Below are 24871 nucleotides of genomic sequence, written 5' to 3'. Positions count from 1 at the left end.
AAAAATCACAGTTTAGATAATTTTATGTAACAAAAATTACATAGAAGTGTTCAGATAAACTGAAAGGCATGTGTACACTTTGCAAGCTATACGTTCACTGAGTTTAGTGATGTATATCACTCAAAATATAGAAAAATTAAAAATTCAGGATAGTTACCATGTTTCACACCTACAGTGTGAACACTTCTCATAAACGTAGAAAACGTCATACAAATATTTTCATACTCAGCAAGACAAAATATATGGTTATCCTATACTTATTCTCTTCCATTTTCCTCCATTCGTTACCAACAGTTGTATGATTATCAGCTCTATTTGCCTTGTTACTTATTGCCAGTTTATGTAGCTTAAAATGTTTTCCTCTCCTTCACTACTCAGTATGGGAAGCACAAATGGCACAAGCTTGAAATCGTGCCTTCCAATTCTGCTCCAAGTACCATTTTCAGAAATGGCACACACAGAGACAGGCACTTTTGAGTGCACTCCATACAAGTGACAACGAAACACATACAGTAGTCAATCTTGAGGGTGCTGGGCACCTCAGATTTAGGCATTTCATCAGAATAAACCAGTAAAACTTCTTTTCAGTTTTTGATTTGCAACCTTATCTTTCACATATGAATTCCTAAAATTCTGTTATAGATAGAAAGACAAAAGATTGCACGTACTCATTTAATGCCAAATGTAAAGAGATGCATTTAACCTGAAACCTTGTTATTGCTATTCCTTGCCTCTACGATAATTTCAGAGAGCATCTTGATTTATGAGCATCAATTTCGTAAAACTGCTCAGTGCTTCTCTGAAGTCACAGAAGTTTTGCCAAAGCAACACTGAGAATAGCTAACAATTTAAGCTGATCCCCCTTGCTTCTGTGGTTAAAGAGTGTTTAATACTTTAACTGCCAAGATTCCCCTACACTAATTCAAAATATTCAACTTTAAAGTGGATTAAGCAATTGCATTGCTTGTGTGTTACTACGTTATCCTCTACTTGCTTGTATCAAAGTGTTTCTTCCATACAGAATAGTGAATTAGGGAAAAAAAACCCCAAACTATTAAGATGCTTACAAAACTTATGATTTAAATAAGAGTATTTAAAAATAATACTCATTAACATACTCTGTGCAGAAAGTACTTAATGAAGCTACTGACGTTTAGGAAGCATATACAAAACACTTCCTCTAATCTCTTCCAGGTTCAGATGAACAACTTTAGTTGTAACACATAAATCTGTCAACATAGTCAGAAGCAGCAGAAAAAACCCCAAACACCTCTAACAATGAAACTTACTAAATTTGGATAAAATTTTAAGAAAATGAATAATCAACTGAAAACAAACCTCTATAATAAAACACTTTTGTTATAATTAGTAAAGCAGCTTCTAGCAAAACCACACAAAATAGTTTGTTGATAAGCTAATTGTACTAAACATTAAGACAAACGTAAAAAAAATAAAATCCCATCGTACAAAATACAAACAACATTAAAATGCAGTCACAAAGAACATGGGAACGGCATTGCACATGCGCAGATTTTCTTCTAGTTTCATAAAGGTCTCTGTTCATTAACTTACCCCTCCCAGTTCTTTAAGGTCCTTTCCTATTTTTTCAGAGACCACATTTGATGGAATATCAAGGTAAAACACCTTCCCAGTGAGTGGCTTATATTTAAGTTTCTCTGGTTTTCCTGTATCTCTTTTCACATTCTTCAGAGAAGATCTTATCTTTTCTGTTTTTGCTCGCATTCCATCTGCTGCAAAAAGAAAAGGGAATTTAAATAGGACTGCATTTTATGAACTGTGTTTATTTTTTTCTTTTCAAAAAGGAAAATTCCAAAATTACAGAAACGGACGAGGCAAGCTTCTATGCAATACAGGACTTTTAAAAAATAGCTGTATGTTAAACATGTCAAAACCAAGACATTAATAGTAATACCACATATAGCCCTTAACAGTTTCTTCTTAAAATTGTATCCTAAAATGGATTATTTATTTCAGTTGCTGTGCAATGCCACCAGTTTTCTCACCCAGTTTGGCAAGTATTTGCTATTTCTGTACCACTACTTGTACCGTCACAAGAACACCATTTTACAACAGAATCTGCCTCTCTCTCTTATTCATCTGAGACAAAAAGGATTCATATAGACTCATTAGAACAAGAAACTGTCAAAAGTAACTGAAACGACAAAAAATACAAGACCTAATCTGAATTTTGAGCACCCACCTGAGATGCAGGAAAACTAAGCTTAAAGTTCGGAACTATTCTCGTTACGGCTACTCTTTCTGTCCCAGTGAATTTTTACTCTAAAACTAAGAAACCGCATACAACTAAACTCTGCTGATGAACTTTCCTGATGCTCAACACAGAGCTATCCGCACAGGCCTAACTCTTAGACTAGATATCTAAATAAGCAAATACAAAAAATTCAGTCTGGCTGAGAAATAAGCCTCATTTCTCAAGGGAAATCTTGGAGTGTGTCAGAGCTAAAAGAACATCAGCTCAATACTGGGTAGCAATCAAAAAGGAAAATAATTGCTAAAAACCAGAAAAGAAAATGGGTAATTTTATTATGCCGCTTCATAAATCCAGGACTCAGTTACATCTTAAATACAGCCTGCAAAAGAGTAACATGGATGAAGAACGACCTTGTAGATTAAGACTTTGTCAGTCTGTAAAGTAAATGATTTAGGGGGAAAAAGAATACAGATATACAAAATCAAGAAGAACACAAGAGAGAATGGGTAAACAGCCTGTTCTAGCAGAAGAGCTATGGGGCACCAAACAAAACCAGGAATCAAGTACAAAATGAAAAACAGGAACTGACTCTCTATGCAACAGGGCAGCCCCATGTAGCTTACCCCTAAGAATGCTGTCAATACTAAGATGTGATTTCTAGGGGAGGCTGTACAAGTACGAGGAAGAGGAATATTTTGAGGGGTCCTGAACGCACAGAAGTGCAACCCATGAAGTCCCTGTAGCTAAACATAGCTGGCAACTAGAATAATATTATTAGATGAAAGTAATTATACCTTCTCTGTTCTTAGATACTTCCACAGGAATCCATTTACAACCAATGACAGAGACAGAACCATCCAAGAATCACATAAGTCTTTCCTTCCTCAGTGACTGACATCCTACTCCTGGTTGCTTCTCTTCTGGAGAAGCTCAAAACAGACAATGGGGGCTGCTGCAGGAAGTGAGCAGGCCTCTTCTGGAGACAAAAAGCCAACAGGCAAACCAGTCCCTCTGTTATGTATTCTCTGGAAGACCCTGAACCAGTCTTAGATGGGAGAGGGAGCAGAACCACCACTCACACTGCAAGCTTCTGTAAGCAATGGTTATGAACACACATAAGCGAAGCAGGAAGAGCAATCAGCTTTGTAGAATCTAGGAGACCAAAAGAGAGAAATAAGAAAGCGAGGAGGCTTAGGACAGTGAAACTGATCCAGAATCTAAACAAAAAAATGGGGATGATACGCAGGTGTGCATGTGAAATTCCGTAGCTGACCAGGGATCAAATATGGTGTTATACCCAGCACACACACGTGATGGTCAGGGCAGCTCAAAAATTGATATGCTAAATAGAGGAATTAATATTGGAAAATACACATTAAGCTTCTTAGGGATAATCAAAAGTTTGGAGTGAGTTAGCAGTACTGCAACAGCAGTAAAGGCTCTCTCTCTCCCTTGCAAAGCGACCGCATTTTAATACCCTGGGCCTAACGTGCCCGGGAGTTCCCTCTCCCAGCGCACCACCCTGGTTCCCGGTACCAGCACAGACCGGCTGGGGCAGTTCACACAGCAGCGGCCTACCGAATTTCGGCGTCCCTACTGCCTCCTTTGCACCGCAAGCACCTTGTAAAACAGAACAAGTCAGCCAGCTACCTTGTTTTAGTTACGCACTTTTACGTTTGGCTCCCCAAACCCCGCAAAAGTTGTGCCGTCGGGTGCACAAAGCCAGCCCGAGCCGCGCTTACCCGCCGGCCTGAGAGAGGCAGGAGGCCCCGACCCGGCACCGGGCTGACGGCGGTGGCTCCCAACGAGAGCCACGGAGGCGGCACCGGCACCAGGCCGCGACTGGAAGCCACCCCACTGAAAGCACGGAACCCCCCTACGCCGAGCCGGGACGCGGCAGCTCCCCCCCGGGCCGTCACAGCCACCCGCCGCTTACGGGGACGAGCTCCTTTGTCGCCGGCCTCCGCAGCGCTCGGTTTCATCTTCCCGCGGAGTCACATCCTCCTCTCCACCCGCCGGCCGACCTGCGCCCGGGGTTCGGCAGGGCCGCTCAGCTCCCCTCCACCGGCGGCTCCAAGCCCTCCCTTCCCGCCGGGCTCCCGGCCCTCTCCGCCGCCGGGGCCGGCGCGGAGCTCCGAGCGGTGCCGCGCCTGACCTCCCCTCACCGGGCTTTCCCGCCTCCACCGGCCCCGGCCTCGGCCCCGGCCCGCCGCGCGGGGCCTCGCTCCTCCTTCTCCTCCTCCCGCAGCGCGGCGCCCGCCGCCGACAGCGTGCCACCAACGGCCAGGCCGAGGGGCGGTAGGGCGCGGGCAGGCGGGGGCCGAGCGCTGGGGGCGGAGGGAGGAGCGCGGCGGGGTGAGGGGCGCGGAGCTGCGAAGGGAAGGGGACGAGGGGGCGGAAGGGAAAGGGGTCCCTCGGTGTGGGGGGCCGTTGCTGTGGGAGGCGGGGAGAGGGGCGCCGCCTCCCTCCCTCACCTCAGGGGCCGGGCGGGCCGGTGGGTGCCCTCCTCAGCAGGAATCTAGGGGAAGAGCCTCTCCGCTCGGCCCCGGCAAGGTGGGGAAGGGCCTTCCGAGGAGCAACTACCCGGTTCGGCGAGCTGCCGGTCCGCAGGCTCCCTCCTCCCCGCCCCGGGCGATCCCCGGCTCAAGGGCAGGGCAGATGGCGGGCCCGGCTTCACCCCCCGCGGCCGCGCCGGGGCTGGGGGGGGCCTGCCTGAGGAAGCTCCGCGCTGCCATTGCTTTGCCTCTGGAGATCACAGCCCGGTTGGTGCATATAAACGGATGATATATGCTGTTCTGGAAAGTGGTTTTGTTATAAAATAACTTAAAAATTATATTAAAAAATACTTCCCCCCCCAAATCAGAAGTTGTTAGTATCTGAGAGGCGGATCTTGTTTGATGAAGCTCAATCTTCCTTATCTTTTTTTTTTGTAACTTAGTAAAAATAGCAAAACGTGTTCCTGTAGATCAAATAAAAAGCTTAGATCAATGTAAACTAACAAAAATTACGACTGCACTTATGCACAATGTGCATTTTGAAAGATACGCCTTTACTGAGGATTTTATGTCCTGGAATGTTTTATTTTTTTTATTCTGTCCTGGCTAGTTGCAAATACTGGGAATATATCAGCTCCTTATTTTTAGATACTGTGAGTACATTCCTATGGGTTTGCAAGTTTGCCTGTGCAGCCACGCAGCAGGATTTGTTCAAGGCATTAGTACTTAATAGTAGCGTTAAAACTAGTCAGTTGCTGTTCATTGCGTGAAGAGCTTGCCAGGGGATATAGTCATCACTAGTTGGCCGTGACTGTTGGATCAAGCAGGAGACCTCTCTGGATTTTCTCACAGGAATGACAGAAGCGAGAGGAGGACTAGATGAATTATTCTGCTGTGCTACAGTTTATGGGCCGCAGGCTGGGAATTCATCTTTGTACGGATTATTTACATGCTCCTAAACCCTTTGTTTCAGAAAGAGGTAATACATGTTAAATATTTAATGTGGTTTACAAAAAAATATAAACATTGTAATTCATGTAAGAACAATTTGAATGATTTATTGTCATTTCAAAAACTTAGATTATTTACAAAACATGGCACAAATACTCTAATTTCAAAAAATTACAGAGATGCTTGTATGCCAATAGAAAACTAATATTTACATTTTTGCTCCTTATACATAATGTATTAATGAAAATTAAAGATTTTTTTTCCTTTGATTTTTCTGCAAGTTTTGAGCATAGTCTTGAAAAATGTTTTTCTGTTCCCTAACAGGTTTTTCTTCTCCAGAGATAAAGCCATGGCTGAAATGAGTGACAGCAATTTAGATAAACCAACCATTATTCAGCAAGCAATAGCCTCTTGTTGTGGAGCTATAATTACATCATTATTTGGTAAGGCAAATTATCAAGCTTGCCACAGAGAGAATCTTTGCAAAGTCATTACTCTTCAGTTTGACTCAGCATGATGTCTGCATATATATGGGCTATAAATTTCCACTAATAGGTTAAACAAGGATCTTTTTGGATAGTTTTCTCTTTTTTTTTTTTGTATTTTAACACTGTGGTTAGTTGAAATCTTTTCTGTCCCTGATAATCTTTAATCATTTTTGAAAATAAGAATAATTTTATTAACTTTTAATTTCTATGTCTTTTTTTCTCTTGGTGTAGTAATTCATTGCTTTCTTTCTGCAAGAAACAAAATTAATAACAAAAATTAATTTCCATACTTCCCGCTGCTTAAAAAATAGATTTTATATTAGAGTCTACTTTACAGTACAAGACACAAATCCCGAAAGGCTGGCCCCCTGTGAGATATCCCCTTCATGTTACCACTTCAGTAGTAATATTAATTTATTCTGCTGTGATGTCTTACACTGTCAAAGCCATTTATTGTTTGGGTTTTTTTTCTCCCTGAACATTGCTTTTAAGGATAGCTTTTTGTTAGTCTTTTAAACTTCTGGATAGTCTGTGCAATTCATCTTCTGCTTCATATTCAGTCATCTCACTCAGGACCTCCTCCCCCATGCGTATCTAAGGAGGCATTGGTTGGTTAGATTCAGCACTTCATGTCCCTTGGAGTTCTCCAAGCTCATTAGCTTATACGTCACATTTCAGTTGCTTTTTGGCTTAGCTAGCCGTTCTGACTTTTAACACGGATTATGCTGCACAATAATGTGCAGTTTTCTAAACATTATTTTGCCCCCACAAAATTTCGAAATTTTTACAAAACAGGATCTTACCAGGAACCTGTCAAATTCATAGTCTTTTCGTTCTGCCTTTTTACCATGTGTTCTGTGATGTTAGATAAAGTAGCAAGCAAAGCTACATCAGACCTGTGGAATTACCAACATGGATTTCAACTGTGTGTACACAGGATTCTAGAACAGTGTAAGGTGTTGGTGTTTGAGACCTCATGAGGTACAGGAGACTGGCACCTTTCTGAAGTGACAGCTGGGAGACGATGCAGAATATGTGCAAGTGGCCAAAATGCTGCTGGATGCCAAACTTTAAGCCACTGAATTGAGCTGCAGGAATCACAATTAGATCCCTGCATTTAGATATGGAAATGTGAGCTGAGTATTCAACCTGCTATTAGTCAGCTGAGAGGCACCAGTAGAGAGCTAAGGTGCAAGTCTGTTGCCTGTGCATAGGAATGTGTTCAGTGAGACGTCGTAGATATTTGACTTAGCCTCTAGCTGCTGCTTAGTAAGTAAGGCTGTAGAGCCTGTATCTTTTCTGTCAACTGTGTAGGTATTTTGGATACCTTAGAGATTCAGATGGCACTAGCTGCTTGTATGTAGGCAACTGAGTTGAGACCTCAGTCAGTATAATCAGTAGAGGCTGGTCCAGCTGACCAGCCACTGCAGTGTTCAGCATGTCTAGGCCCGTAATAATTTTAAGGGCTGGAGGGGAAGCACTGAAATGTTCACTAAACCTTCACTTAACTTTTCAACAACTCTGAAGTTTTAGATCTTGTCTACATACAGCACAGAAGGAAAGTACGTCATGAGTTTAACATTTTTCTTTTGAACATCACTATTGCGATCAGTTTATTGGAAAAGAATAAACACATGAAAAATGCTGTATATTTTATGTGCTTGAGACCAAAATCTGATATCGTATGCCTTGTGGTATACCATTTATAAAAGATTAGCAGCACAGCAAAACAGCACAAGTTTTAGCACTTTCAGAGAAGATGACACAATGGTTTTTGGATGAGCTTTGTGTATCTCTAATACTTGTTGTCTGTGCAACTGTTAGTAAATTAGAAAAGATACATATGGTCACTTGCAAACCATATGGGATTTGTAATTCTCCTTTTTTTCCTCTGTCTGATAACATTGTAAAACAGGTCTCTTTTTTTCCTTCTGGAAAAAAAAAAAGTCATAGAAATTCATGGTAAGGCATCTGTACACTTGTACCTTTTCAAGGCATGCAGGGTGCTTCTAAATGACTTCTGTTTCATTTTAGTAACTCCTCTTGATGTTATCAAAACTCGACTGCAAGCCCAAACCAATCCATTCTCCAAAGGTAAATAAATGTGTATTGTAATGGAGGACACAGTTTGCTTTTTGCTGTTGTACTTAGCTAATAGTTGTCATAATGCTGAGCTACAGAATGGGTTTTTTTGTTTTGCAATAGTTATATTTGTTTCTTCAGCGTAAGTGGGGGGGAAAGAGCAACACAGCAGTATGTATTGAAATTGCTAAAGACAGAATGTGCTAGTGAACAGACACAGGTGGAAAAAATAATCCCATAAATACATACTATTTTAAACAGGGTTTTTTTCTGTCTGTCTTAGTATTTTCATTGTGTCAGAAGGTACAACTATTACTGAGTTGAGTTTTTAAAAAAAGCTATTATAAATAACTGAATATTTCATCAGAGGGCTTATGGGATCAGGATGCTATATCAAAGTTCATCTCCTCCATAACCCAGAGACTTTTGAAAAAGAGTGGTAAGTCTTACCTAAGCCACTTGCCACTTGGGTTCTAAATAGATGAAGACATTGTGCACTCAAAGATATGCAAATGATTCCTACTATTAGTTGTAATTAATAAATGAGATTCAAAAGGAAAGGAGATGACTGGTGCTCTATGTTGTATGTGGAGATGAATATTTGCAGTCACGCTTGCTGTAAATCAGGAAACATACTTGTGCCTTCTATCCTTTTTTTTTTATAGTAAATTCTAAACCCTTCAGAAATCTGAAAATGTAAAGCTCAAAGTATGTTTTTGTAATGGCAATAATATTTTATCAAACAGGTTAAAAGTACATGATGTAGAAGAAATGAAAAACAAGTAGAGAGGATGATCTGGTATGAATACAGTCTGACCTAAGACATAATGCCTCCACTTGTAATGTGGATGCTGAGGATACTTAATAAAAGATTTAAAAGTCTGAAAGATGTTCACATATTTACATACAATAGTGACATTCAGGTCTTGTGTTCTTTTTAGCCTTGAGCAGATAGTAGTATAACATAAACATGTTCCCTGGAGCCTGTGAGGGCAGTTTCATTTAGTTTGGCACTCTGAGGAGTACATTTGTTCCCTTTTTCCTTTTACCTAATTTGTCATCATTGACTTTCCAAAATTATTTTGCCCCTCAGTGTCTCACCAGAAATAAATCTGTGTTGCCATTATATCCAATTTGAAATTGCTGCTGAGTAAAAACAATTTTATGCATTAACTATATTCTTATACACCATTTTATTAGGAAAGTGTTTTGTATACTCCAATGGCCTTATGGATCATATATGTGTTTGTGAGAATGGGGACAGCAAAGCATGGTATAAAAAACCTGGGCATTTCAAAGGGACGTTGGTAAGAACATTTTACATTTATATAAAACTGTATGTTAAAAACATTTTTAAGTGGCATACTGGAAATTTATTGTTTGTTTTCAAGTTCTGGTAGAATCTGTTACCATTTCAGAGGGTGTTTGTGTGGTTACACTGTAATTTATATGGTGATTAATGATACCTTCTACTTTTACTCATTGAGAGTTAATTGCTACATGCCTAGAACTTTTTTTATGTATTAAAAAAATATTTTAGTGGATTATTTTAAGAAAGTTTCCACAAGTTGCTGCTATGTTGTATTAGTTCTGAAAATAACTTATTCACAGGGCTGTCAGTTACTGATAAAAACTTGCTACTTTGGTCTTTTAAAGATGGAAGGAAATTCTTAATTTCAGTCATACAAATATTTCTCTTCAGGTCAGTGGAACTATTGGTGTCATTAAATATGATAGCTAGAGTTAGCAGTTTAAAAACTGGGATGTTGCAATGATAAGCCATTTTAGAAACATACGTTTTAATACATTAATTTTATGTTCTGACAGCTAAAATATATTACTGAGTACAAAAGTTTGTAGCTAATTATTGCTCTTTGCCTGGTTGTATTTTTAGGATGCATTTGTGAAAATTATTCAAATAGAGGGAATTAAGTCACTGTGGAGTGGACTTCCCCCAACACTGTAAGTTGAATATTTTTTTTTTTGGTAACATGTTACAAGTTATCATTAAAAGAAAAATTACTTCATTATTTAGACAAATTAGTGTGTTTATTTCTAAGTGATTTTAAAAATTTGGTAAATTCTGAAGTTACAGATAATGATGTAATCAGTTCAGTCAGAAACATCTAGCGACAGTGTAATTTTTGCTACATCTTGAGATTTCTCCTTGCAAGTTCTTTGATATATTCTCAGGAGTTAAGCAGAAAGACTTTTCATTCTGCCTTTTAGAGATGGCATCCTTACTGTACCTGTCCCCTTGATAGCATCATCGAATCATAGGATCGAACTTGATTGTTAGAGAGTGCTAGTGTTTGATAGATAAGTGCTATCTATTAGCTTGTTACTAATGACTTGCAATAAGCAACACAGCTGTTTCCACAGACACTCTAGCGTTACACCTCATTACCTTTACTTAATTTTTTTAAAATATCTAACTAGAATCTTCTTTATTCCAGAGAACTTTTTTGGTTTTTATCCTATCCAACATTGTCACGGGAAACAGATCATTCATTTTGTCTCTACAAGAACAATTTATGTATTTAAACACTGTCATCAGATCTCTTCCTGCTCTTCTCTTTAGGCTAAACACCACCCAAGTGTTTTATCTTTTTATTTATATTAACCTGATACAGGTAGTAATCAATACCTCTATCATTATGTCCTCCTCCATAAACAGTCCAAGAAAGTGATCAAATCTAACATGTATATTGAAGTTGTATTCTTGTAAGACACGAAGTATTGCCCAGTGGGACAGCACTGGTACATTTTTGATTTGCAGTGCTCAGTATATAGGCACAAAAAAAGGAAAGCATGGTGGAGCTCAGGCCTTGTTATTTATCCTGCAGCACGTGGCAATTCCAGTATGTAAATCTTTAGGCCTAACTGAACTAAGAGGTCTGTATTTCAGCCATGACAGAGAGGTTTTTCCTTCAACTCGTGTTCTGTACTCCAGCAGAGAAGAACCAGCTTCTTGACTGGAGAGAGGTATACAGTTTTTAAAAGAAAATCTATACTATGGCTTGTTGGTTTTCCAAGCATGAGAGTCTTCGCTGTTTTTTGGTAATGATGGTACATGCTATATTGGCACAGACATAACGCAGAAATGTAATTGCCATTTTATAGTAAGGTGTGGTGTGTTACCCTTACGCTGAATGATTATAAGATCTAGCTGCTGTTATTATAGTCTGTACTATACTGGAATGGAAAAAGCTTATATTTACTCATCCCACATTGTCTTTCAAGTAGTGAGAATTGTAAGTGTTGATTAAGATAGAGAAAATACTCTCCAATTGTTAAATGAATAAAACATTAAGGTTAGTAGCTACTTCCATAATGTTTTGTTTGGTTGCATCATATTCAGATCTTTCAATTCCATTCCTTTATCAAAATAGTTCTGAAGCTGACATAAAATAGGTTTTGACTGAGATAATCCACCAGCATTGCACTTATATTTTTTCCTAATGAAATGAAAAACTAGAAAACTGGGAAATCCATGAATTTGAAACTCTGAACTAGAGGCAGTGAATCAAAGCCATGGGATTAATGCTTTTTCTTCATCCGTAACACATAGCTGGAGATTTAACTTTTCCTTATTTAAGCAAAATATCCCTACAGGATGGTTGACTTTATGCTCCTGCTTTCCTCGTATTAATTTAGATTCCCTCTCTTATATTTTAGAATAATGGCACTTCCTACCACAGTAATCTATTTTACCTGCTATGACCAACTGAGTGAAGCTCTGAAATCTAGACTAGGAAAGGATGATGAACACATTCCAGTTCTTGCAGGTTCCTTAAGCAGATGTAAGTTGTCATCTGTTAAAGAGAAAACTGAAATAAAATACCTGAATACCTGTATGCTGTTTTCTTGTTTTGTTTTGTTTTTAAAGTAAATTTGCTGTGGCTTTAAATGGGGGATAATATTACGTGGAGCTAAGCATAGGAAAGAATACTGTAATTACGCAGTATTTCTTGGGCAACATAACCTTCTGACCCGGAATAATGTGCTGTTACACTTTCACTATGTTTGTAATTTGTTCAAAATTTTATATTTCTAGACTTCTACCAAGGACAGTTTAATTTAAGTCTGTTCTGTCGTGAATCTAATAATAAACATAATTCTTTTTATAATGGAAGCTACATAGGTAATTACAAGGAAAATGAAATTGAGCTTGTACTGGTTTTACTGCTGTATGATGTAAAGGGGACTGAATTTGTTTTTTTATTTTCTTACTTTTGTTTATCCTTTTCCTCATCTGTTTTTGTAGAAGTAGCTCAGGTCATATATTTCTGGGCTTTCTTAGAGGACTCAGAGGATGTAGTTCCATATTCCACTTGTGACAACTAAGAGGGGGACTGAAAGACTAGTGGAAAAAGAATTGCTATTCTGTAGTGATGTGGCAAATCGTTCTTATTAGGCTGCTCCAGATTTTAAATTCACATGTCAAAGAAACCTTATCCCAGCAACAGGAGATAAGTTCTTGGATATAGTAAAATCGTTAAAGTCTGTTACATGTGTGATGGGAGCTCATTAGTGGTGGTGACTCACTGATCTTTCCACAAGGTGCAAGGGAGTTGCTTTATCAGATACAGATTGCCTGCTAAATATTCTTGAGAGATTAAAATAAGAATAGCAAAGAAATCAATAGAAATCAATAAAAGATTAATCTGCAACCATCGTTTCTGTCCTTAATAAAAAAAACCCCAAGCTGATGTTCTTCAAGTTACACTTAAAAACTGCAATTATTGAAAATTAATATTTATAAGTACTTTAAATTTTCAGCCTATTTATATAATAAATCTGGAAATGAGGATTCCTAACATGTTACATGGATTACAATGTGCCAGTATTGAAAAACAGCAGGTAGCTTGAGTGCCCAGAAAGTTTAGGTACTGTGAATAGATACGGTATTCTTATCTGTAAAGGAAACTTACTTTGGGAATTATTTCAAGGAAAATGGGAATGTTGAAAGGAATCAAGTATATAAAGCAAAGTGAGACCTGACTTTAATGTTCCGAAAATATTAATAGTAAATGTTGATTTTAAAAAAAGCCCATATTTTTCTCATTTGTAGTTGGTTCAGTTACTGTAGTGAGCCCCCTGGAGCTGATCAGAACTAGAATGCAGTATCGCAGTTTGTCCTACAATCAACTGTACACGTGCATCACCAGTAAAGTGGCTACAGACGGATGGTTTTCCCTGTGGAGGGGCTGGAGTTCTACTGTTCTGAGAGATGTTCCTTTCTCAGGTAGGATTTATTTTCCGTGCAAATTTGTGTTATATCAGAAGATCTGTTTATGCATAACTCTTTTAGACTTTTTCTCTGCTTTTAGGTAATTTTAATAGTTAGCTTTAAGAATAACTGAGTTTTACTTGTTCTTTTTTGAGTGCTTTTATTTATAAATTCTTTGAGGACCTGATTTCCCCCTTCCCCCGCATTTTGTTTGTGGATACCAGCTAGGATTCATTGTTGTGTTCCCTTTCTCTGTACTTAGGCTGTTTCTTCTCATCTTTAGCTTATGCAATGACTGTTTTTGAAGAGTTTGAGTAGGAAAATTTCTCTGTGATATGTATAATGGCTATTTCCTTATAGAGAAACATGCTGTATCTAAGTGTTCTGATACTTAATTTTGAAAATATGTATAGAGAGTGACACAGTAGTGCCTTCAGGAATTTTTGTTAGCAAGATGAATTAGTTTGTATAATTGCTCCAAAAACCATGAAGCTAGAGCACCATAGACTACCACTTGTTAGTGAAGCTCCAAAGCTGAAAGTCTAGAAGAAGAAAAGTCTGATACAGAGCATGGCTAGGGCTGTTCCTTAAGATAACTAGGACAGAGAAGATCATGTGTTTTCCCTTTTTGTCACAACTCTGCTATGTCGTGAGCTAGAGAGGAGACTGCTGAAGGACTTTTTAATGCCAGCGGTGAAAGCCCCTGCCTCTTTGAGGCCCATTTTTGTCAGGACGCTTGTGGATCATCAGGCATCAATTGTACTTGAAGCAGTTTCTGTCCTTTGGACAGTACCAGGAATAACACTTTTGAACACCTTGTGGTGGCTTAGAAGAATGCTTCAAACCCATTTTTGGAGGCAGAGAACCCTTGAAATATTTGATCTGCTACCTTTGTTCTCCTACTTCATTCTTAAAATAATCTGACATCTAATTTAATCTGTGGTTCCAAACAGTCTAGTGAACCAATCATTGGGTTGGACTCCTATGGGATTTGAGCACATTCTGGTGTGCACCTGGAGTACATTTTAAATTGGCTGTGAACCAAACCAATGCATGGCAGGTGGAGGTGATTAGGATATTTAGTTAAAAATTGCACTTAGCAGTTAAGTGAGTTAACAGAACTAAGTTATTTCAGCCATTTTCAGAATAAATAACACTCTGTTTTCTTTCACTTTGATACTGGTAGGTGTTTGAAGATTGTGGTTGGACTGTACTTCCTGCTTAAGGATCCTGTTACTTGAAGGAGCTTAATTTAGCCTTCTGTGATAGGGAAGGCTTCTGAACCAATGGAAATATGCCTTCTCTAAGGCTAAAGATAACTGTCGGAATTCATCTGAGCCTTTTTCTCCAAGTGCTTCCTGTTCAATATTTATTTTTTAATGTACTTATTTTTCTTCTCTGCCAAATGGCATCTTTCTCTTAGCCTGCTCTGCTAAGCTTTGTAAGGGAACTCTGAAGTTCTTCATCTAATTTCGGTTGTTTGACTTCAAGTAGAAACTCTTGTTCTCTTACTGCTTTTTGTCTGTTGCAACGTGGCAGGAGCTAGTCATCTTCCTCCCCTCCACTGGTTTTAACAGAGTAGGAAGATCAGAGGACTGTGAGAGAGTGTATAAGGCAGGGCACTGTGGTGATGAGTGTGTTCTTCTCAGCCCTTTTCAGATTCTTGCGGCCATGCCTGTGGTTCCTCTACCAGTCCAAAACATCCTCACTTTTAAGTCCGTCTCCACACTGCTCTGGCATCCACCTCACAGCCAGCGGGCACTTGTCTGTGCCCAGTACTTTGTAGACATCATGAGGTGCTGGAAAGGTAGAGACACGGGTTAACAGGCAGCTACTGCCTTATAGGGTAAGGACTAAAGGACTATTGATAAAGAGCCAGAAGTGAGCAGGCAATTTGACGCCTGAGTAAAGGAAAATGTATTTAAAAATCCCACAAAATTAAATGCCACAAAACTGTGATAATATAAAGTTAAGGGTGTCTAATGCTGCCTAATGCCTTTTCCAAATGTGTTTTCTGATTATTTTTTCCTTATAAATACTTTATGCATTAAGATATGCTCCCTTATTACCTTCAATCTTAGCTCTTCTGTTTGAATGCCCAAGAGCATCATGGTTTCTGGTATTCTTACAGCACAGTCTGCGCCTTTGCTGCAGTTAGCTCAAGTTCACTCTTTCAAGGAGAATTACAATTATTGTAACAATTTGTATTGAGAAAGCAGCTCTTCTGTGAAAACAGCACAGCGTGACTCAAGCAGCACAGCGTGATTAGAATCCTGCTGCGTTACTAGCCCAAGTATGAATGATAAGCTTCAAGCCGTGTACCTTGGGAGGCTAGCTAGACTGAATAAAAATTAAACTGAGCGTGTATAAGCATAAGAACTGGGTTAACAATAATACTCGAGTCATTCTTTAAGCAGAGTTGCAGAGAATATAAACATAAAAGGAAAGGAAAGGAGTCCTGCAGGTGCTTAAGCAAAGTTTTGGATTTAGATAATATATATTAAATTAGGGTTATGTACATGTCAACAGCAGGTTTTCCTCAAACCCTGAGAATGCCTCTGAGATACTGCCTACATTTACTTTTGCAAAATGTCGGATGCCAGGCATATGTGCTGGCAGCCTTCATGCAAGAAAATACTTTAATATTTCTCTGCTGGCACAACTGGCAGAACTCAGTGCTGAATGAGGCACAGTTATCTTTCAGGATATGCAGCCGTCATTTGCAGTGTTTATTTGACCAACTGCCACAAGGAATCACTCTATAATTCATCCCTGTAGCATATAGTTTAAAGAGTTTTAGTTAGAATACAGAAAGAGTGCAGTTTAGTGCAGAAGGCAAAACCAGAAACAGATGTTTTTCCTAATAGTTGTTTGTCAGACTTGCCTTTGACAGTCCTCACAGAGGCATTCCCCCTTTGGTAATTTCAGAGAGGAAAATTGTATTTCTTGATTCTCTCAGAATTAAATTTGACACTCTGTCCCCCTGAAGAGTATGAGGCAATCTGGAGCAACCTTTCTTTTTGTGTGAAACACGTTTTTGTAGAATTAGTGAGATCTATGAAATGTGTGAAATATGCCTGAAAACATAGCAAATAATTAGAAGCCTACGTTTTGATTTATGTTAAATTGAATTTTTAAAAAATCAGTGTGTGAGTTTTGTAGTGCTTGGGTTAGGTTGTATTATCATAGGGGTTACTTCATGGGAATGACAAAATGGTTAGGCTAACTTGTATCATATGAAGAAATTTGGAATATGGGGATGAGGGGAACAATGCAGTCTGTCCATGGATCATCACAGAGAATACTTCTACTTTACTTTCAGCTCTTGTTTCTTGTGTTGCCGCAGTAGAATTCTTACATCTGTACTTGATAAAAGAATTTCTGTATTTGACATACAAATGTGTTGTAAAGCAAGTTTATTTTTTTTATAACCCTAGCAATATACTGGTATAATTATGAACGTTTCAAGAAGAAGATGTGTAAGGAAGTTGGTGCACATGAACCAACATTTCTTATTGCTTTTACTTCAGGAGCAGCATCTGGCTCTGTAAGTATATATTTTTGTTTCTAGTACTACTCCTTATTGCCACTACTGAACTATTTAAAAGAGGAATGATTTTATATTAATTTCTCAGAAATGGTGTATGTATTCGGGTGCACCTACTTCAAATACACATGGCCTGGCATTCAAGCTGATTAGGTATATCTCAATAAATTACAGTGTTCTGAAATACAAGACTTTTAATAATATCAGGTGCATGGAATATCAAATCTAGTTTTAAATTGAGTGCACTTTAATTTAAAAATGTTAATTAAATTTTAATTGTTTGTGCTCTAACTTTAAAGCTGATTTCTTTTCTTGATAGATTGCAGCTGTCATAACTCTGCCATTTGATGTAGTGAAAACGCATAGGCAGACTCAACTTTGGGAGAGTGAGACCTTAAAAAGTAAGTTGCTGGTAAGGAGAAAAAACGCGTATAACATTTGGAAAAATAAAACCTAGTGTTTGAATATATAGACTTTTGGTAAGAATTTTAAATATTTGTCTTGTCTTTTAAAGTTTATCTAAAAATTCTGTCACTGAGGCCTTTTTTCTTCTCCAAGTTGTAATATCTCGTAGGATGTTTTTTATCTCCTGGGATAAATACAATATTTTTCATTAATGGCATGGAGGAGGGAAAAGGTGGGAGTTCAGTACCATTTAGGTTAATAAGATTGTTTAAAATATAAACTGCAAAATCCATAGCTATTACATTTAGGCAGACCAACTGCAAATTTGTATACATTTAAGCAAGCTATATTTAAATAGGAAAAATTTAATTTCTTAGAAAATATTCAGGTGAACAGTGATCTATTGAAAAAGACTTTGGAGTTGATAAAAATAACATGATAAAATGTTTGCACATTCACTACCACTTGGTCCTTCATAACGATACTCTTTTGTTAAATATTAGGTTAGAGGAGAAAGGACTGTGCTCAGGTTGTGTATTTTTACCTCCTTTTTGTGTGATTTCAAATAAATTATTTTTGAGAGCATATTAGTGAATATCCTAACAGCTTTAAAGGATGAAAGAGCAATGAAGTGTCTTTTTTGTTCTGCGTTCAGTAGAGCACCACTGTGTTTTATACAAATTCAAGTTGTATCTAAAAACTTTTTCTTCCGTTGCGTGGGGCCTGGACCAGTGAGGGGCTTTCATTAATGTTAGATCATGGCTTTAAGATTACAGACGAGTAAAAAGGCTGAGTACCCAAACAGTTTCTGCTTAGAAACTAATTTGAAGGCCCTAGTTCACAAAGTTGTTATGAAAACTTAGTGCTCAGTTTTTGGCATGAGCTTTCATTCTCTCAGGTAAATGATTTTTTTCTGGTATAGTTCTTGAAAAAACTTATTTATATTTCATTGCAGAACAGACAAAGATCAAAAAAGCTTTAAATAGAAATAGTTACTGTGTTTCAGTTCTTTTCTTGTGCTGATGAACGTAAGAATTCATTGCTAATACCACTTTGAATCACAAGCTGCCCTATATTTATTAGGCTGATATTAACTAGATTAATATATATTTAAAATTTCATTATGGTTATCTATAACTTGTACTAGTTTAATTCTTTCCAAACCCAGTTACTGTTAGAGTTGGACACTGACTATGCATCTACATATTGTCTCTCTGTGGCTGCAAAAATATTTTGCAGCTTCCAGATGCTGTGGGATGTTCCTGCTGAGTGGATCCTATGAAACTGTTTTAAATTTCATCTAGGAAAAAATTTCTTAACCACTTTCATGTTATGGATCAATGAAAACAGTACGTGCAGAGTGAAGTAGCACAAAAAAATTCCTCCATTTACAACAGTTGTGTATGTCTGCAATGCAGATTGCTTCTTGATGCTGCTGCATTTAGGTTGCTTATAGTATCTGATTTAGCTCTACAAGGGACTGTGATCCACACCTCATACTTTCTTAAACTAATTTATAAATTTAGGGGGGATTTGATTTTTGTAAACTCAGGCATAAGGTGCAGTGTCCTAGCTTAATTATTATATTCATTCTTATGATTTATTCTTACGATATCAATTCTCAAAACCTACCTTTAGATTTACCTTTAGTTTACCATAAAGGCAAGTTCTTGATTAAAAATCTGAATTTTGATGGTCTTCCAGCTGCACGTGTAAAGTGACATAGAGAGGGACCGGCTCATTTGAAAGCTAGGTGACTTTTTTCAACTGTGTCAGTTACTCTAGTAAGGAATATTTTGTCTGTTCATACCTCTTACTCCAGACGTTACTACAGGTTCTTCCATGTCATGCTGTTTTAACTTGAGTCTTGTATGAATTTGCATACTGTATGAATTTAACATCCTGTATGAATAGTATGGATAAGATTAACATAAAATTAATTAAACCTAATAATTACATCTGAAGTGACTGTCTCTGATTTTTAAAAATATTTTTCTGTGGCATTGTATATATTGCTTAATTCACTGTTTTCTTGTACTGTATTGAGTTCCACAGAGGGACTGTACATCAACCTGGGCAGCTATGAGGAAAATTGTCGCTAAAAATGGGATTACTGGATTATTTGCTGGTAAATCTTTTTATATCTTTCTAAAAAAACTCTGACTAGAGAGAAAGTTTTTTAATCACTACCAAGTGATTATAGATGTTAACATGCATAAATTATGTAGTATTTCCATCTCTGTGAACGCTCTTAGTTACGGACTAGTTTGTATATATAAAGCAACAGACATGCATACATACAGAGAGAATTTTGGTAATCTCTTCACAAATTACTAAAATACAGCTGTCAAAGATGGACATGATATCTTAAAAAATAGAGGTATTGGGCTTGACAAATATGGCTGTATTGGCAATTAAAAATGGTAGGAAAAGGTTCAGGAAATAGGTCTTTTCAAATTGAAATAATTTGTTGATTTCATAAACTATAACACTTGGTTTTTTCAGAAAGAATTTGTACAAAGGAAGTTTAATGGATTGTAGGTTTGGAAGCTACAGTATGGACGTGTTTCTAGGCTGAGAAAGCTTCTTAGATGCAGTTTTTAGTCCAGTGCTAAAAATTTCCAAACGGTCACTATTGTTGCAGCACCTATATTTAGGAATAGCCATGCCAATTTTTGTTCTTCATCTCATACTGGTTTCTACGCTCAATGTTTTTGGTTCTTTCTGTCTTAGAAACAGAGTTTAAGCTTCAGTGGTATTTTTCTGTCTCCCCTTCCTAGTCTTCAAAGAAGATGCATTATTGAGAAACCAAGAAATCTGAGTACGGAATAGATATTTTGAAGTAGAATTCACATAATAAAATACTATAATTGGCCTGTGAATACTAGGCCCAGGATAGATCCCATCTATCCTATGATGCACTCATTTTAAGTTGGACTTCGATGCAGTTTTTTACAGAGGACTCTAAGATATGGCAGTTATATTAGTATTTGTTTGCTAGGTGGGAGTAATTATGTCAAATAAACATCACAGCAGATATCCTGAGTTCTTGAGACACAAAGAACTCTACATCATATAATTTATCCCTTTTCGATCTCTCAGTTTTTTCTTTCTGAGAGTCTACTTCAAGTGGAAATGCTTGTGTTCTGAATGGAGGGCATTTTTACAGTAGATTTGTCTATGCCTTGTTATTTCATAGAGGAATGGGGGTGTTGAGGCCTAATTTGAATGGGGGAGGCTGAAAGTTTTCATCCCTGGCTTCAAGAGTAGTAGTATGGTGACTACGGAGCCATTCGAGAAAAGCTGCTATGGTCCTCTGGCTCTTCTAGATGGTTTTTTTGTACCTTACAGAAAGTCATATTTTGTATCATACCTTCCAAAATACTTGTGCTTCACTGTGGTTCATCACCATTATCAAATTTGTCTTAATAAACATCAGAGTGTTTAGCAAGAGGTCTGCAGTCATTTCAGCCCATATCAAATGAAATAGAGTATTTTTTCCTGGATGACGGCTTGATACGAGGTTCCAAGTTCCTCCAACCTACCTATTCCTAAACATTCTTCCACCATTCAAAGAAATGCATTTCATGGTGAATGCTTATAAGTTTTGCTCCATACTGCTCAGTCCACGATTCATATCCAAGTAAATATGAATATGGAGGTTACTGTGTTCCAGTTTGGGAGTGTGCAGGTATGCTGTGCTGTGATTATCAGTTAACGGAGGCCTTTGAGACCTGCCATCCCCAAGTCCCCTCGCTATCTACCTTCTTTCCCGTTCCTGTATTGTGACTAAGTGAGAATTAAGAGGAAACGCAGGTGGTGCTCAGCATTTCCCACTCTGTGCACCTGAGTATGCACAAAGGCAGTCTGGGATTACCACAACGTTTGACAGGGACTGAGAGAATAAGAGTTTCCAGCCTCCTGTCACAGTGCAAAGGGATATTCACAGCGTGAATGTTCAAGCTGATTACACATCCTCAGGAATTCTAGTTACTGGTTCATATCTTTTTGTGAAGAACTACTATCATTCATCAAACAAAAGCAAATCATTACCTGGGTGTGAAACTTTGCCTTGTTGAATATGTACATTCAGGTAGTTCTGTCAATAATTTACTAGCACAAGTATCACCAGACTAAAACCGTATCACTTCATAACTAAACTGTTTTTGAAGTGTTTTGCTTTCGAATAACCTCCTTTCTATGTATAGCAACCAGAGATTGAAAATTGAACACTGAATGTATGTAAAATGCTCATAGTCACAAAATGCTCTTGGCTTTCTGTGTGCCCACTTCAGGATGCTCAGCTCCCTAAGGTTCCTTATTTCCCAGTACCGCTCGTTCGGCTCCCCGCACACCCTTCTCCCAGGCTGTCAGGGAAGACATTCCCATACGTTTCTATCTTCGGCAAGTTCTACCTGATGGCCGAGGCTGCTGTTGTCCTGGTCTGTGGAATGGCTGAGGCAATACTCTGCTGTTGCCATGCACAGAAGTCCTCAGTGATGCACAGGTGTTGTCCTGTGTGCCTGGCAGCCTAAGGAGGAAATGACAAGATATTGAGATTAAAATGGTACTGAGATAAAAGCCTATAGCAGTTCATACTTAAACAACTGCAAGAGACGTTCCAAGCCCAAGACACTTACCAGTGTTGACAGCACTGCATTGCTTCATTGGGGTTCCTCGTGTGAATGGCCACATAGTTGAAGACTTGCAAGACTTGTTTATGTTTGCTGAAAGAGAATAAACGGCTTTACGTGCTGTACAGCGATGACATAGATGGGTAACAGGATTAGCGTGTTTCAGAGCACTGCTGCCAGCAGAATGCACGACATTACAAAATATCAATATTACTAGATATTTTGGGTGGAATGTAGTTCATAGATTTTTCGGATACCTACCTTTAGGTCTTGACGTGTGAGTAACGGAGTGTAGAGACATTCTCTTGATCAGCCACCCCCTCAGTTCAGTCACCCACGTGTAGGTGAGATGACTTGAGGGTATTCTGCCCGCTTCCTTCCGAAGGGACACAAGTTTTCCGTAGGTTACGTGTCATCTGCACTAGCGCCATGCAAACGTCTTTGCATTTCAAATGGGAGTAGATGGCTGTGTGCAGACAAGTGGATTCAGCCTGATTTTCCTACCTCTAAGTAAGCTGAACCACTTCCTACACTTTGCTGACAAGATCACAGACGATTGTAATGGGAGACATTTAACACTGAAATCCTGTTGTTTATACGCATGACCAGGATCCATCTATTTCAGTAAAGGTGCTGTAGGTCTCAGGAGCCGGTGGCAGGGGAATCCCTCTTTTTACTTAACAGTTGGCTTGAAGGGCTGGGGCACATACCTATGGCAGAGGGCCCAGCCCAGCATGGTACTTGAGCCCTTTTCTCCCTAACTTTAGCCATTTCAGGATTCGGGGCTTCCTGAACCTCTTGTCCCACCGAGAGGTCACATGCTCGTCCCACGTGAGACAAGTGCCACAAATCCCACAGTGCCCCCACTGACAGGGCACATGGTCTGCGTCCAGGGCCACCTCTTCTGTGCTGGAGCAAAGGAACCCTGCAGGTCAAGGTGCTCCACCTCCGTGGAGAGGCAGAAGGGACAGAGGCACAATGGGCTTTAGCCAGGCAGGTCACGCAGCACGGCAGAGGTGAGCACGTAAGGTTATTACAGTGGTAATACCTACAGCCAGTCATTTCAGCATTTTATGGAGCGGTAGAATCCCAGTTCTACCCTGATCCACTATGGTATCAATATATCACGACCACTAAACAGTACTGCAGCACTTCAGTCTGAAAACAAATGACAGTGAAATGACAGTGAATGCTTTCCTTTCTCTTCTGGGCAGGTATTATTCCACGGCTGTTTAAAGTTGCTCCTGCTTGCGCCATAATGATCAGCACATATGAATATGGAAAGTCTTTCTTTTCTCATTTAAATGAAAAAATGAACCAACGTCCTTAATTCTCCTTCATCCGATTGTGTGAAGTCAAAATCTATGGTGAAACGTATTGTGCCAAATTTGAATCCGTCAAGGCATTTTCTAGAATTAACAGTAAATTTCTGCCATTACCATTTGGTAACTAAATACAACTTCATTTTTAACTGTTTCACAAAGGATAAATTTACTTTTTTCTTGAGACAAAGAAAATACACATGACCTTTAAACTATCTTCAGAGATTTGTAACTTCTCTTGCAGCTAGAGAGAAAAAAGAAAAAAAAGGAGAAAGAAAAATAATAAAAAAGGTGCTCTGACTGTTCTTCAGTGATGATTAACAGGTGAAAAAATTCAGGCTGGACACAGCAATGAAGAATAACTTCCACTGTATTAATTTTCAGTCTGACAAAAGATTTTTTCTTGGGTTTTTAAAATGATGTCTAGAAATGTTTTGGGCTTCCAATTATAGATGATTATTCCTCTGTAAGGAGGTTGATATACAATGAATTCAATAAATGCTTATTTATTCTTGCTTAATACATATTTAGTTCTGTGCACGTTTGTTATTTTCAGCTCTATGTTTTGTGTAAATGCATATTATAAAATAGTCTTTGGCATCTTCTCAGGTTTATTTAAAATGAAAAATTCTTTAAGGTCAAACTGGAAAAAATACATTGTGCTCATTAGAAACCCAGAGAGCCTGGTGAATACATTGATAGATGCTGCCGTGGCTTCTTCGTTTAAGGTAACACTCTAAGAAATTAAAGCACAGCCAGGCGCTGAGGACAAGTGCCTGTGCAGGTGTTCTGGAGAAACGCCTCCTCGCACATTTTTGGGCAGCACAAGCTGTCGCTGCCACAAAGCTCCGAGGCAGGGCCAGGCTCCCTGCTGGGGAGCATCCCCATACACGGTTTGTGTGGGAGCACCTGGTTCTGAAGGCCAGGTCTGGTGGCATAAGCACAGGTGGTTCCAAGCGGTTGCATTTTATGTTTTGCATATTTTAACAAGGGGTGTGCTGATACAAAAGCAACTCAGTAGTCAGGTCATTAAGACACCAACGTTTCAAGAAATGGACTTTGGTCCTATTCTACTATGAAGAAGGCATCCCAGCCTGTGTCCAGCCTCGGTGAAGATTCATCACGTGCTGAAAAAAGCTCTAGTTGGAAAGATGTTTGGTACAAAGTTACAGCATAAGGTGCAGGACAGAAGTACTGCCACAGGAGATACTTGACACTGTTCCCCCATTGTGACTTTCAAAGTAATTTTACACTACGACTTCAAAATAAGGCCTAAGAGAAAGAAAGTAGTAACAGCAGATTTTTGGACCCCATTGAATGAAATGCAGCAATAAAACCAAAGTCTCCCTGTTTTGCATGAAAAGAATTTGCTATAAGCTCAGTAATACTGTAATTTGACGAATAGTCTTGTTTTATCCTGTATGATTAAAACAGAGACAAAAACTAGAAATTAGTGATGATACAAAATGTTTAATTTACAT

The 24871-nt window shown here is 38.7% G+C and overlaps 2 protein-coding genes across 20 annotated transcripts in view; one reads left to right on the top strand and one right to left on the bottom strand.

The window, feature by feature from the left end:
- Positions 1–22449, bottom strand: part of DBF4 (DBF4-CDC7 kinase regulatory subunit) — a 34488-nt gene extending 12039 nt beyond the window's left edge. For 2 of the 9 annotated variants that reach the window (XM_074574598.1, XM_074574599.1), the window contains exons 1-4: positions 22330–22449; positions 22075–22161; positions 21850–21965; positions 1573–1751 (exon numbers count right to left, since the gene is read on the bottom strand). In XM_074574598.1, the coding sequence (XP_074430699.1) occupies positions 1573–1751; positions 21850–21965; positions 22075–22094 (315 nt within the window). In that variant the 5' untranslated portion in view covers positions 22095–22161; positions 22330–22449. Of the gene's footprint in view, positions 1–1572; positions 1752–4169; positions 4515–4707; positions 4988–21849; positions 21966–22074; positions 22162–22329 lie in introns of those variants that run through there. The other 7 variants (XM_074574605.1, XM_074574607.1, XM_074574606.1 and 4 more) reach the window with 6 other exon arrangements.
- SLC25A40 (solute carrier family 25 member 40) lies at positions 4214–23929 on the top strand. Of its 11 annotated transcripts, none has more exons than XM_074574609.1 (12): positions 4214–4531; positions 5581–5707; positions 6004–6122; positions 8202–8261; positions 9450–9556; positions 10144–10211; positions 11928–12052; positions 13324–13497; positions 16920–17029; positions 17349–17430; positions 19482–19562; positions 23283–23929. In XM_074574609.1, the coding sequence occupies exons 3-12, from the start codon at positions 6029–6031 to the stop codon at positions 23396–23398; spliced, it is 1017 nt and encodes a 338-aa protein (XP_074430710.1). In that variant the 5' UTR covers positions 4214–4531; positions 5581–5707; positions 6004–6028; the 3' UTR covers positions 23399–23929. The 11 variants fall into 11 exon arrangements, with proteins under 11 accessions (XP_074430710.1, XP_074430721.1, XP_074430718.1 ...); XM_074574620.1 differs by having other exon boundaries at positions 4328–4531; positions 19490–19562; positions 23283–23909; XM_074574617.1 differs by having other exon boundaries at positions 4395–4531; positions 17349–17441; positions 23283–23912.
- The last annotated feature ends 942 nt before the right edge of the window (positions 23930–24871 follow it).

The sequence above is a fragment of the Larus michahellis genome, chromosome 2 (assembly GCF_964199755.1).
Source record: "Larus michahellis chromosome 2, bLarMic1.1, whole genome shotgun sequence".
Classification (NCBI taxonomy): Eukaryota; Metazoa; Chordata; class Aves; order Charadriiformes; family Laridae; genus Larus; species Larus michahellis.
Note: the sequence above shows the minus strand (reverse complement) of the source record. Positions and strands in the feature narration are given on the sequence as shown.